General features: G+C 40.5%; 1 protein-coding gene across 1 annotated transcript in view; it reads left to right on the top strand.

Moving 5' to 3' along the window:
- The window catches only part of eaf1 (ELL associated factor 1), a 27,336-nt gene extending 13,344 nt beyond the window's left edge, over positions 1-13,992 (top strand). Inside the window, exons 3-6 of the mRNA XM_069906659.1 lie at positions 1,043-1,179; positions 7,395-7,561; positions 10,460-10,723; positions 12,358-13,992. Of these exons, the coding sequence (XP_069762760.1) occupies positions 1,043-1,179; positions 7,395-7,561; positions 10,460-10,723; positions 12,358-12,404 (615 nt within the window). The 3' untranslated portion in view covers positions 12,405-13,992. The remainder of the gene's footprint in view (positions 1-1,042; positions 1,180-7,394; positions 7,562-10,459; positions 10,724-12,357) is intronic.

Here is a 13,992-nt window from a genome sequence, read left to right as displayed (position 1 = left end):
GTTGTGATGCTTCTTTACCTGGTCAGCCGAACACCTTCTACGTTGAGAAGAAGAACCAAAGAGTGCCGATTAGAATCCCTTAAAAGGCTGAGGACCCTGTGATATCTGTTTCTGAGGACAATGTCAGAACATCATTCAAGAGGGTGAACCCTTGTAAGACATCAGGCCCTGACAACGTACCTGGCAGGGTGCTGAAAATGTGCGCCAACTAACTAGATGGTTGAATATTTTCAACCTCTCATTGTTGCAGTCAGAGGTTCCCATCTGCTTCAAAAGGGCAACCGCCCAGTAACACTAACTTCTTACTGATGAAATGCTTTGAGAGGCTGGTCATGGCCAGAATTAACACATACCTAAGTAAAGATCTGGACCTGCTGCAATTCGCCTATCATCACAATCGCTCCACAGCAGATGGAATATCGCTGGCTCTCCACTCAGCTCTGGATCACCTCAAAAACAGCAACTCTGCTCTTCGTCGACCACAGCTCGGCCTTCAATACTATTATTTTCTCAGTCCTGGTCAAGAAGCTACAAATTCTAGGCCTCTGAACCCACCTCTGCAACTGGATCCTTGACTTTCTCATCAGAAGACCACAGTCAGTACAAATTGGAGACGTCTCCTCACCCATTATCAACACAGGCGCACCCCAATGATGCGTGCTTATCCCACTGCTCTACTCGTTTACACCCCTGACTGTGTGGCCAGGCACAACTCCAATGCACACAGCTTTTGAAATAATATGGATTTTTCTGTTTCTTTTAATTAAATTTCAACTTGGCTTTGTAAGGGGTGCCAGTTTATTTAATTTGAGGCATATTTAACTCATCCAAAAAAACAACCACATTAATAGGAAATAAGTATATATGCTCATCTATTTTTGATGTACAACATTTTTTCTTTAATATGCCTTTTAATAGCCCCTGTGTAATGAAGGAAATGTTATCAGGATCACTTAGAATGCTTGGGGATGCTACCAGTACTTTAATGATTTTCTCAAACATGGGTAAAGCTGGACTGCAATAATATATTTTTGGTTACCAGGGCTCCACTCCACCGATGACAGTGTTCAAAGGTAATAAAAGGCCATATCAGAAGGATTGTGTACTTATCATTAACCACGACACTGGAGAGTTTGTGCTTGAAAAGCTCAGCAGCAGTATACAGGTGAAGAAAACTAGGTGAGAATACAAAGTCTTCTTGAATTGAAACTGTGTAATTTGCGTGTGACTAATTATAACACAGCTTCTCTCAGCTGTAAATGGTGTTGACTATTTAAAAAAAATTATATGTGATAATCTGACTGCAATGAATAAATTTGAAATCTGTATTTATTGTATCTTGGAGGGAGTTTCTTGTTCACATGAGTGATGTGGATGAGGGGCTAAGTGCACTACTCTTTTTGTTAATAATGCCAGGTTGGATGTAAGCAAGAGTTGTGAGATAAAAGTGAATGGAGAAGAACATGCAAAAAACAAGATAACCACTTTGATTTTTTTTTAAAGTATGTTTTTGAATGGGAAGTCTAAACGTTACCACATAGGGTACAACATGCCTTCATTATAATAAAATTTATGTACAAGGGCAAAGATGTCCCTCTGAATTATATTGGTCTTACTTACCTAAAGAAAAATGTGCTTACCAATGTAGGTTCACTGCAGTGCTTCTTTGAACACTGGGTTTGGTAGAAGGAGTAAGTGTAGATTAGGCCTGTATTTCCAAAGAATGAAGAGGTGATAAATTATCTCATTGAAACATGCAAGACTTATCCAAGATTTGACAGGGAGGATGGCTCCCCTCTCTAAGTGATGAAGGCAGAACCAACCATCAAAATCTCAGAATAGGTGATGGATCATTTGAGATGAGATGTGGACAAATATCTTCACTTAGAGTGTGATATATCTTCAGAATTCTCTCGAGAGACAACAAAATGCAAATATAGAAATCTAGAGCAGAAAACAAGTTGCTGAGGAACTGGACAGGTCAGGTGGCCTCTGTGAAGCAAAGGGTTTGCTGACATTTTGATTTGATTCAATAGGGCTGAATGTGTAAAGAATTGGGAAGTAGTGGGTTGAGTATATGGGTGATGGGCAGATGGTATCAGATGAGGGAAGGGAAATAGGTAACTGGGTTGGGCAGGGTGTTGGAAAGGATATGCGTGAGCGAGCCTTGGTTGATCAGAATGAGAAAGAAAGGAACAAAGGGATTGATTTGAAATTGGAGAATTCATTGTTTGTGCCTTTGGGCCATGGACTACTTGGCAGAATATGAGGTACTGTTGCTCTAGTTTGTGTTTGGCCTCACCCTGGCAATGAAAAGGGCAAACAACCGACAGATCGGTGTGGAAATGGAGAAGGGAGTTAAAATGGCTCCATTCAGACAGCGATGGATTCGAACCCCAGTCCCAATTGCTTGCGCTGTAAAAGCTTTGTGCTAACCGCTACGACAAGCCCGAAACAGGACATTTTTAAAGAACTTGAAAAGATTGAACGATGATGTTCAGGGCCTGGGTTACGATCAAAATGTTTCTTTGCTCAAAGGGTTATCAACTTTTAGAATTCTTTACCCAAGTGGGCTTTGGAGACTCAGTCACTCGGTCTATTCAGGACATGGGTAAATAGATGATTAATTTGAAAATCAAGAAAGTACATGTGCTGAAGTAAAAAGATTCTTCTGCCCATTGAGTCTGTTCTGCCATTCGAATCGCCAGATCAGTTCGTCCTTTCAACCCCATTCTTAGCCCTCCCCCCATAACCTTGGGTACTCTTACCAATCAAGTACCTATCAACCTCCACTTTAAATCTACCCAATGACTTGGCCTCCACAGCTGACTGTGGCAACAAATTCTGCAGATTCACTACCCTCTGGCTGAAGAAGGCTCTCTCTGTTCTAGAGGGACATTTTATTCTGAGGCTGTGCCACTAAACTGTACCATTTATTGAAATATCTGCTTTCCAGAAGTCTGTATTCATAAAGAAAAATGTGGGTATTGAGCAGGTTACTTATTTAATGTCAAAACATAATTGGAAAAAGTAAATGTTTACCCATCAGTTCATCCTAATGGTGGACTTTCAAGTTTTCCAATTGTGACTGTCCTAGTTTCCCAGAAGAAACCCCTTATTTTAGGCAGCTTGGTGTGGAAAGCACAGGAAGTTAACAAATTATAATGCTGCGGTGAGTTTTCTCTTTTTATGATAATGCAAGTTTTAAAGACATTTGCTAGAGTTGAACTGAATTAAAATTGTGCTCTCAAGGTAAGAATAAGGTGGGAGATGGCAAATCTTCATTACCAGGTGAACTCAATGCCCTCTATGCCCAATTCAAGCACAAGAGCATGAAATATACCAACTCTGCGCGCTCCCATGTTCTCTGATGACCCTCTCCTGTCCGTATCTGAGGGTGATGTGCAGGCTACCTTCGGGAGAGTGAATCCGAGGAAAGCATCTGGTCTGGATAGAGTACCCGGTCGAGTATTAAAAATCTGTGCTGACCAACTTGCCGATGTATTCCCAGAAATCTTCAACATCTCACTCCGGCAGGGCGTGATACCCACCTGTTTCAGTCAGGCCCAAGAAGAGTGTGATTCCTGCCTAAATGACTTTTGACCCGTGGCACTCACATCAACAACGATGGTGTATTGAGAGGCTGGTGTTGAATCCTACCATGTCCTGTCTCAGCAATGAAGTGGATCCATTTCAATTCACCTATCATAGCCATGGGTCTAAGGTGGATGCCATCACCCTGGCTCTACACAAAGCCCTGGAAAACCTGGACAGCAAAGATGCATACATCTTTATCTACTATAGTTCAGCATTCGTCATCCTCTCAAAATTGATCAGCAAACTCCAAAACCTGAGTGTCAATACCCACTATTTAATTGATCCTGGATTTCCTCACCTCCAGACCAAAATCAGAGAACATTGTTAGGAACTCCACAATCTCCATCAGTGCTGCCACACCACAGGGCTGGATTCTTAGTCCACTGCTCTACTCACTTTACACCTACGACTGTGTGGCTCGGTACAACAATAACACCATCTACAAATTTGCTGATGACACCACAGTAGTGGGTTGTATAAAGGATGGGGATGGGTCAGCGTACAGGGAGGAGATTGAAAACATGGCTGAATAGTGCACTTTGCACTCAATGTCACCAAAACCACAGAGGTGATTGTTGACTTCAGGAAGGGGCAAACCAGAGGTGTATGATCTACTGATCATTGGGAGAGAGGGTGAACAAATTTAAGTTATTGGGAGCCACTATCTCAGAGGATCTTTCCTAGCCAAACACATTAATGACATTGTTAGTACGTCAGCACCATTACTTTCTCAGGAGTTTGTGGAGGTTTGTTATGACACCAGAAACCCTGGTAAATATCTATAGATGTGTGGTGGCAAGTGTGCTTTCCTGCTGTATCATGGACTGGTGTGGGGACACCAATATGCCTGAGCACAAGGCCCTGCAAAAGGTAATGGACACAACCCAGGGCAACACAGGCAAAACCCTCCTGACCATCTTCTGGGAATGCTGCTGTCAGAGAACAGCAGCAATTATCAAAGACCCACACCACCCAGCACACACTCTGTTCTCGCTGCTGCCATCAGCAAAAAGGTATAGGTGCCACAAGACTCACAACACCAGTTTAGGGACAGCTGCTACCCCTCCACCATCAGACTCAACAATAAAATCAATCAGGGACTCATTTAAGGATATTTACTTTTGCACTTATTGCACAGTCTGTTTTTTTAAATTTCTTTGTTTGACTTTTGTCGCAAGTGACCACCCACAAGGTGGGTAACAGCAAGGAACAGTGAGTAAGCCGCCCAATCGGAGATCGGCGCTGCCATGACATCACTCCCAACGTCAGCAGCAAGGAGTGAATGTAAGCAGAGCTGCCAGTGCATTAAATCAGTCTTCAACTTCAACTCCTCGTGTGTCTTCTTTCTACATTCAGTAGCGCGCAAGCTACACCACTTTGATTTTCAAAAGCATGTTTTGTAGAAAAAAAGCTTAAAACTGCTAAATATATTTTAAATTGCAAGAAAGAATAAGACAAAATTACTGACCTAAAAGATTTTCATAAATTTTGCAGCTCTATTATATTTAACATAATATAAAATATATTTAGCATAAAAAGTATTTTCCATTAACAGTTAACAAAAGATTTTTTTTAAAGTGTACAAAATGCAAAAGACAGCAGTAAACAACAAAGCTAATAATGAAACAATTAATTTAAAACCTCCAATAATGTATCTTTTATCAACAAGCATTGAAACTACTCATAGGCCTGACTACTTAAAGCGATAGCATTTATCTGCTGTCAAAGCCAAGTTTCCTGAAATTTAATAGAGATATGCTATGTTATGAGTGTCATGGATCAACACAGATATCTATTTATAAACCAGTTACACAGCAAATTATATGAGCATGAGGACAGGCTCTATGGAGCTACTGTTCGGTAGTGAAGCAGACACTGCCACTTGGTCCCATGTGATGTGTGTGCACGGCAAGCATTGTGGCATTTGTGAGAAGAATGGGGAAAATATGCTGTATGTTTTTATTTGTATGTGTGTGGCTACCACAAGAAGATGCATATAATAAATCAAACATTAGTCTACCAGAGGGATTAAGCTGCCTCAAAATCGTAGGCTCATGCCAACTGTCCCTACCTGGCCTGCCTACCTTCAAAGCCCTCCACACAGTCCTCCACTTGATATCAACTGAGCCGCTATTGCAGCTGCCGTTTGCACCAGAACATTCCCCTGTCTGCAAGCCCACCGCGTATGCACCTGCTGGCCATGGTACTGAAATCCATTGCAGGCGCAAAAGAATAAAGATGGACACCCACCCAGCCAGCTAGCCAACAGACCGCGGGACGCTGACTAATAAATGAAATATACTTTTTCACGTTTCGCATGTTCTGCCTATGCCCCTCTGAGGTTTGCACCCTAGGCAGCTGCCTAGTTTACCTAATGGTAGTGCTGGCCTATTTTTGCAGGCTTTTTTGTACACTACTGATATGGTAATTCTGCCTCACCTGCAAGAAAAAGGAACCTCAGAGTTGTAGGTGATGTCTGAGAATTCAGTGGTCTGGCATTTGCATTCAAGTTCTTCACAGTCTTTATTTTTTTTAAAATCTTAACAGGTCACTTGAATTGTAAAACCTGAGCATTGGCTGAAGCTATTATTAAAAACACAGAAATGCTGGAAGAACTCAGCAGGTCTTGCAGCATCCATAGGAAGTAAAGATCTTTCGCTGACGTCTTGGGCCTGAAATGCTGGTAGTTACATTTTTACCTTCTATGGAAGCTGAGCTCCTCCAGCATTTGTGTTTTCACCACAGTTACAACGTCTGCAGACTTGTGTTGCACTGAAGCCATTTATCAGTCTGATGAACAACTCCACTATCCCCCTCCCCTGCAACTAGGTAGCCTTTTGATACAGGATGGTTAAAGTCTGACAAAACACAAAGCAACCAGGGAATGGAATTCTTTTACAGTCACTTTTCTTTTTTCTCCAATCTTTCTGAGAAGTCAATATCATCAGGAAGACAGGTAAAACGGATCACAGCGAAAAGTAGGTGGAAAATTGGAGAATTTTGGTTCTAACATGTGTTGCAAGAATTTCTGTTCAATTTGTTTATTTTTATATATATATATTCTTCAAAGGAGGCTGCTGCCCGCCAAACTGTGAGGCGCCAAGATGCACGGTTTGAGGCGTTATCAGCCCACTGGCGGTGGTCAATGTGGCAGGCACCAAGAGATTTCTTTAGGCAGTCCTTGTACCTTTTCTTTGGTGCACCTCTGTCACGGTGGCCAGTGGAGAGCTCGCCATATAATACGATCTTGGGAAGGCGATGGTCCTCCATTCTGGAGACGTGACCCATCCAGCGCAGCTGGATCTTCAGCAGCGTGGACTCGATGCTGTCGACCTCTGCCATCTCGAGTACCTCGACGTTAGGGGTGTGAGCGCTCCAATGGATGTTGAGGATGGAGCGGAGACAACGCTGGTGGAAGCGTTCTAGGAGCCGTAGGTGGTGCCGGTAGAGGACCCATGATTCGGAGCCGAACAGGAGTGTGGGTAGACCGCAGAGCCCACCTCACTGACAAAAGGCAAAGGAGGAAAAACCCAACACCCAACCCCAACCAACCAATTTTCCCTTGCAACCGCTGCAATCGTGTCTGCCTGTCCCGCATCGGACTGGTCAGCCACAAACGAGCCTGCAGCTGACGTGGACTTTTTAACCCCTCCATAAATCTTCGTCCGCGAAGCCAAGCCAAAGAAAGAAAGAAGAAAAGATATATATATATATATTTGAAATGCTACTTTAAAAGGATTTTTTTACTGTTTGAAGTGATCAATGTCTAAACCTTACTATTTTATAAATTGTTTCAGAGCTGAAGGAAGCAGTAAAATCCAGGCTCAATTGGAATCACAGGCAGTGAGAAGATCTCAGCCTTCTTTGCAGTTTAGGGCCCCAAATAAGCCATGTACAGGGCCAAAAACGTCTCCCTCAAAGGACAACCCATCTCCTGAACCACAACTCGATGATATAAAAAGAGGTAAAGAAACACAGGGTCTGTGTGGAAAGGCATGTGGAATTTTGTGTACATTTCCTCTTCATTCTTCCTTGTAATTAATGCCCCATCATTTCTTTACAATGTATCATTTTTTATGTGTTTAACCCATAGTATTTGCCTTGCTGAAATCATTTACAAAGTTATTTTACAAAGCTACAATTCTGTTTCATTTCGAGGTTTTGATAAATCTGGGCTCTCATTTCTTTCATGTACATCATGTAGATCGTTAACATAACTAAGGAAGGAGAGAAAATTTAGCCGCAGTGAAGGTGTGGGAGGGGATGATGATGGGGATGAGCCATAAACAAGATTTTCTGGTCAATGAGTGAATTTGAGCACCAAGGGAGTGAGAGTGTGGATAAAGTAATGTAGGAAGTGTGAAATGCAAAGCTAGAAGATGTACTGGGCAGGTCAAACTGGCATAATTTACCCCTCATATGTCCCTTTCACATTGGCGAACCACTGAATTGGCGTTGTAAAATACCGGTAGAGCCGTTCACACTGGACCATTGTTAACCGATTCTCTGCACCCTTTCACTTTCACCACCTGGCATTGCAGAGCAAAGGGGCACCTATCCTCCAGCGGTGATGTCCTGTGTACCCCCTGTCCCGATCACACTGGGCGGTTCATTGCTGGGGTGATTTGACACCCCCTGCATGCAGGTTTGGGAACATTCACACTCGCATGTTAACCAGTAGATTGGCGGTTAATTAATGGGTTAAGGTGCCAGTGTGAAAGGGGGTTATCCCCTCCCTGGAATTAAACAAGCTTCCTTTCCTTCCTTCCCAGTTCTAACAAAGAGTCCTCCAACCTGAAATGTTAACTTTGTTTCTCTTCTGTTGGATGCAGCCTGACAATGCTGGACCTTTATAGCATTTTCTGTTTTTCTTTTAGAATTCCAGTATCTGCAGTTTTTTTTTCTTGATTTTCAGGACAATCTGGTTCCTTGATTTCTTATACAAACACCTGGGTGGCTGTGGAAGCGCTGGAGGTGAATGAACAGACACTCAGTGACTCGGGCTGGGGGGGGGGGGGTCCTCTCTTTTGCTTCTCTCTCTCTCTCTCTCTGACTGTAAGAGGTGCTTAGGCAATTCCTGCCGGTGGTGAATCTGTCTGCTTTCCAGCAGGCAAAAATGAATTTCATGTAATACTTTTATTACTATGACAATAAATCTTGATTCGACTTTTTTGGAAGAAGATTTTCAGGATTTATTTTTTTCCTCAAAATTATTTCAGCTTGCCAACCTTGTTCTTGGACAGTCCCATGGAAAATGGTCTGCTTTTATAACCTCTATTGATACAATTTAAAATTCTCATCATGTTTGGATATCTCTGAGTGTTTCTGCTCTAACTCTTCCAATCTCACCTTGTCTTTGCCAATTATGTGGCTCATCATCAAATGGTTTGATAGCATTCATTGCATAGTTGGCAAGTTATTTTTTTAATGGATGAAATATTGCAAGGCAGAAGACACAGGAACCTAAGTTAGTGGGAAGGAGCCCATTTCAAGTTTGGCTGCTTTCCCCTCTCCACTTGTTCTAGATATTTATGACCAAGCTGGATAGAGATAAATGGAATGAGCCAGGATAACATGAAAAATGTGGATCAATGTGAGACTGGATCACGATGCCACAGTGAGTAAAAATAGATTATTTTATTCAAAATGCAGAGGAAATTACATCGGGATAATTGCCAGAAGTGGGCAATGCATGAAGTAAAACCATAGATTTTAATCAAAAGAAGCATCTAGATGTCAATTCTGGACCCTGTGTCATGGAGATGTTAGACGTTTACTGCATCACTCCCTTCCTCTGTTCACCTTCTCACCCTTTGCCCTTGCATGGTCCCTTCGCCTTGCCTGCTCTTGTTTCTTGCGCCTCTCATGCCTACGCTATCTCTCAAACTCAGCTACTCCTTTAATTATTTTGTGTGAATGTTTCTTGCCACCCATCAGCCCATGCCTGAATGCTTTCTAACTTGTGTTGCACCAACCATTATAGACGACACTTTCCTTATTCTAATATATTCTAATTTCAAGGTATCATCTTCCAAAAGCAGGAACTACGATATTCTGAATTTCAATCTCTTCAATAAATCCAACTGTGACTGCTGCTTTAATTCGTTGATAAACCCCATAAACATTTTGCATAACTTTGCATTAAGACTTTTATAACAATGAATAACAAAGCATTTACTGTATAATGATACAAAATCTTAGAGACACTAGCTTTAAGAAATGCATAAAAAGTATTTAAAGAGACAAAATTAATTAAAAGGACAAAATTCAAAGAAACATTTGTGCTCATGCTTCTTCACATTCTGAAGAATAATGAGCAAGTCGTTAGTTTGGACTGATATTATGACATATTACATCATAGTCACTATAGTAACACTGGAAACAATAACTCTCTTAAAGAGAGACACAAAATTAACTAAGAGTTTTAAAAAAAACACAAGATTTTAACCTTTACAACCAAGACTGGTTGCAAATTCTTCTAATTTCTGACCATTATGATGAAACAGCTTTAAGATGTTTGGACATAGGATGTTGCCACAAGGAATTTGTATATTGATGCACTTAAGTTGGGATAAATGGCCTCCAACAATCATAACCATCCTTTATTGCAAGATAAGAGTTCAACCTATGTGGTGTCTTTGTGATGTCCATCGACTTTAGTTTCACTAGGGCTCCTGGATGTCACTCTTGGTGCCGTTCCAACTTCAACTCAAGGGCAGACATTCTTAACACTAATGCAGTTTTGAATTATTAACAATACTCCAGATGTGCAACCCCCCACAAACAGTGGAAGATTGTAGAGCACACTTGCTTTCAGATACTTGGAGCTTGATCTATCTTTTATCTTTTTTGAACTTTGCAGAACTTAGAGCTGAAGTTGATATTATTGAACAAATGAGTAGCAGCAGCAGTTCCTCAGAATCTGGAAGTTCATCTGGCAGTGATGACAGCTCTAGTAGTGATGTGGAAAATGAAGCTCGCCCATCTGCACTGCCACAGGTGCAAACACATCAGCAAGCCCATTTGCAATCCCATCAACCACAGCATCTGCAGAATTATAGTAACAGAATTGCTGCTACAAATGGTACCAGCAGACCAGGAAGCAATCAACTTATGACTACACTGAGTACGTACATTTAACTGCATTTAATATTAATTAGTTGTCAAAAATACCAGTTTTATCTTAATTTTTTTTCAATATAGTTTGCACTATTGTATATGCAAAATGTTGAATTATTTAATGTCAATCCAAAGTTTTTGAAGACCCTACAAACACGTGGCAACTTAGTCCTAATGCACCATTCAGTATGACCAATGCTGATCTGCTCCGAGACTCAATTTTTCTTCTGTGCCAGTCCCATCTTTTTAAGTCTCTCCCCCTTTAATAACCTGTAGTGATATTGTTCTTTCAGGTGCCTTGCCGTCTGGCGTGGGTGATCATGTTGCGTCTCTATCCATCACAGTGATATAGCCTCCAAATTCTTAGGATAGAGAATTCCAGCAATTCATCGTTCTCTGAGAAGAACTTCCCAAGCACCTTAGTCCTAAATGATTTCTTCCTTGGAAACGATGGCCCTGTCCCACTAGTGGAAATATCTCAACGTCTTGGATCTTGTATGTCTCTCTGCTACACTCCAAAAGAAAAAAAACCTTATCTAGGTTCACTTTTATCCATTCATGATAGGACAATTCCTCATCCCAAGAATTAACTTACTAGATCAATTTTTGGGCTGTTTCAAATGCCAATCTTAAAGTAAGGTATTAAATTGGCATGTATACCGGGTGCAGCCTTGCAAGCAGCTTGTACAATTTAACAAAAGACATTTAAAGTATAAAGAGCTTTAGTTATTCTTAACAGCTATCTAAAGACCATTTTCTCTCCAGCAATAAATGTGGATATGCAAAGTTGCCTTATATTTGATCTCAAACATTGACATTGTTTACATGAAATGAGGATAATTTTGAGCATGTGTTCTTCCTTCTTGTAATGTCCTTTTATGGCTACACTTATCTGAATCCCATAATCATAGAGCATGGAACAAGCCCTCAGACCAACTCGTCCATGCTGACTGAGTTGGCTTTCTGAGCAAATGCTATTTGCCGACATTAGGTTCATATCCTGAGTCCTATCCATATATCTTCCAAAAGTCTTTTGAATGTTGAAATGGTTTCCTCGACCCTCTCCCCCATTCTTCATCCTACTTGTGACTTAGAGGCTGCCTGATCTTTGTACACCCAAATCTAGTGAACAGCCATTTCAGCAGGCACTTGGCTGACCTTTTTACAGAAAGGAATTTGACTCCCCATGTGATTCTTGGGCATGTGGCCCACACCTCAGAAGTTAATATTTTCCCTTTGGGAAAATAAAGATTTTAACCTTTACTACCAAGACTGGTTGCAAATGGAGTTGAGCACCGTGCAATTATCAAATTCTTCTAATTTCTGACCATTATGATGAAAAAATTCTTGGCAGGGCTAATGTTCCTGGGATGAGGAATTGTCCTATCATGAATGGATAAAAGTGAACCTAGATAAGGTTTTTTTCTCTTTTGGAGTGTAGCAGAGAGACATACAAGATCCGAGACGTTGAGGTATTTCCACTCGTGGGACGGGGCCACCATTTCCAAGGAAGAAATCATTTAGGACTAAGGTGCTTGGGAAGTTCTTCTCAGAGAATGGTGATCAACCACTAGTTGAAAATGGGTGTTAATAGTTGCATAATTGTCAACCTGTGTTAATAATAAAAATCTTTATTTTCAGGAAATGACTTGCAATTAAGTGAATCTGGGAGTGACAGTGATGATTAAAGTCTGAGGAAAACGGACCACCTACCTCCGGAAGCTAAATGAGAAATATTGTTTCAAACAAAACATTGATTGTGTGTTCTTGCTGCAGTTTTAATATCAAGATAGGGGGTAATAATGCAGTGTTTTAGAAATGTATTTAATTGCTTTTAAAAGTTAGAAACATTAGTTTACTTGTATATTTTGTCAGACATTCAAATTTATTTTCTGTTGATCTTTGAAAAGAACTAATGGTAAACTTGCATATTCAAAGAAATTGATTTTGCTCAATCATGTATAAAGGCAATGTTTACCTCGTATATTAAAGTTAATTATACAATGTTTATATAATAGAACAAATGCTGCACAGTGTAGAAATTCTTGGCAGGGCTAATGTTCACAAAAACAAAGATGAATGAGGGGTGACAGGTATTGAGCTGGGTTATGGTGGAACCAGCAATGAACACAAACCTGAACTTAAGAACCACAGGAATAACAACAGTATTGGTTCCTAAATCTTTCCATTTTGTTGGTGAAACATGTTGTTGGACTAGACTTTTAATTTCTAAAAATGAAACCCTTTGGGGAACAAAAACTGTGTTTGTGGTAAATCTCGAGTAGCACAAGCACCTTCTCCTTTAACGAAATAACTTGTGTGAAAATGGAAATTTCTGACTGATCTTCCATATTAGTTTTAGCGCTTCTACATAAAGCTGGTATTTGATCCTATTTGACCTGTTCAATTAAAAATGCTTTAATCTGTGATTTCCTTTTTAAAAAAAAAATAGATTTTTCATTTCATTCATACTTTTCAATTTTGCATCTCTGTGATTGGAAGTTTGTCTGAAATCTTCCTATTCACACTGTCTTAAGTAAGTGGGCTAGTGGTCTCCTCTCAGACCTCTATCACTAACTCAGCAGTTGTGTATTTTTGTATTTTGCAAGATTTGTCAGTTCTGTTCCTCATAATGTATGATAAGGACTTCATCATTTCTGGTTAATGATTGGTATGTTCCTGTGAAGAATCATTCAAAATGTTCAGCTGAAACCAGTTTGGTACCAATCTTTTTTTAAATGTAAACATACAGCATAGTAACAGGCTATTTCGACTAATGCATCCGTGCAGCCCAATTTACGACCCATTAACCTACACCTTCGGTACGTTCTTTTTGAATGGTGGGAGGAAACCGGGACCCAGGGAAAACCCACACAGACACAGGGAGAACGTACAAACTCCTTACAGACGGTGTGGGTTTTGAACCCAAGTCCGGTCCTGATCACTGGTGCAGTAAAGGCTTTGCACTAACCACTATGCCAACCGTGCTGCCCTATCTTCCACTGTATAAATTTTTATTGGTTTTCAAACTCTGACAACTAATTCCCTTTGAATAAAGGAGATTTCTATGTCAAAATTAACATCAAAAAGATTTTAGAATACATTAAATACTTTCTAAATTTACTAACAAGATTGATGTGCAAGGTTATAAAATGCTGAAAGCTTCATTGTGCCAAAGCATGAAGCTGTGAATTAAATATGAAATGGCAGTAATGCATTAAGAATTTCTTACATCCTGCTAAATAATAAATGGAGAAATAAAATGATCATTTGGAA

Source organism: Narcine bancroftii, chromosome 1, assembly GCF_036971445.1.
Source record: "Narcine bancroftii isolate sNarBan1 chromosome 1, sNarBan1.hap1, whole genome shotgun sequence".
NCBI classification, from domain to species: Eukaryota; Metazoa; Chordata; class Chondrichthyes; order Torpediniformes; family Narcinidae; genus Narcine; species Narcine bancroftii.
The sequence above is the reverse complement of the archived record's forward strand: the minus strand, read 5'-3'. Positions and strand labels throughout refer to the sequence as shown.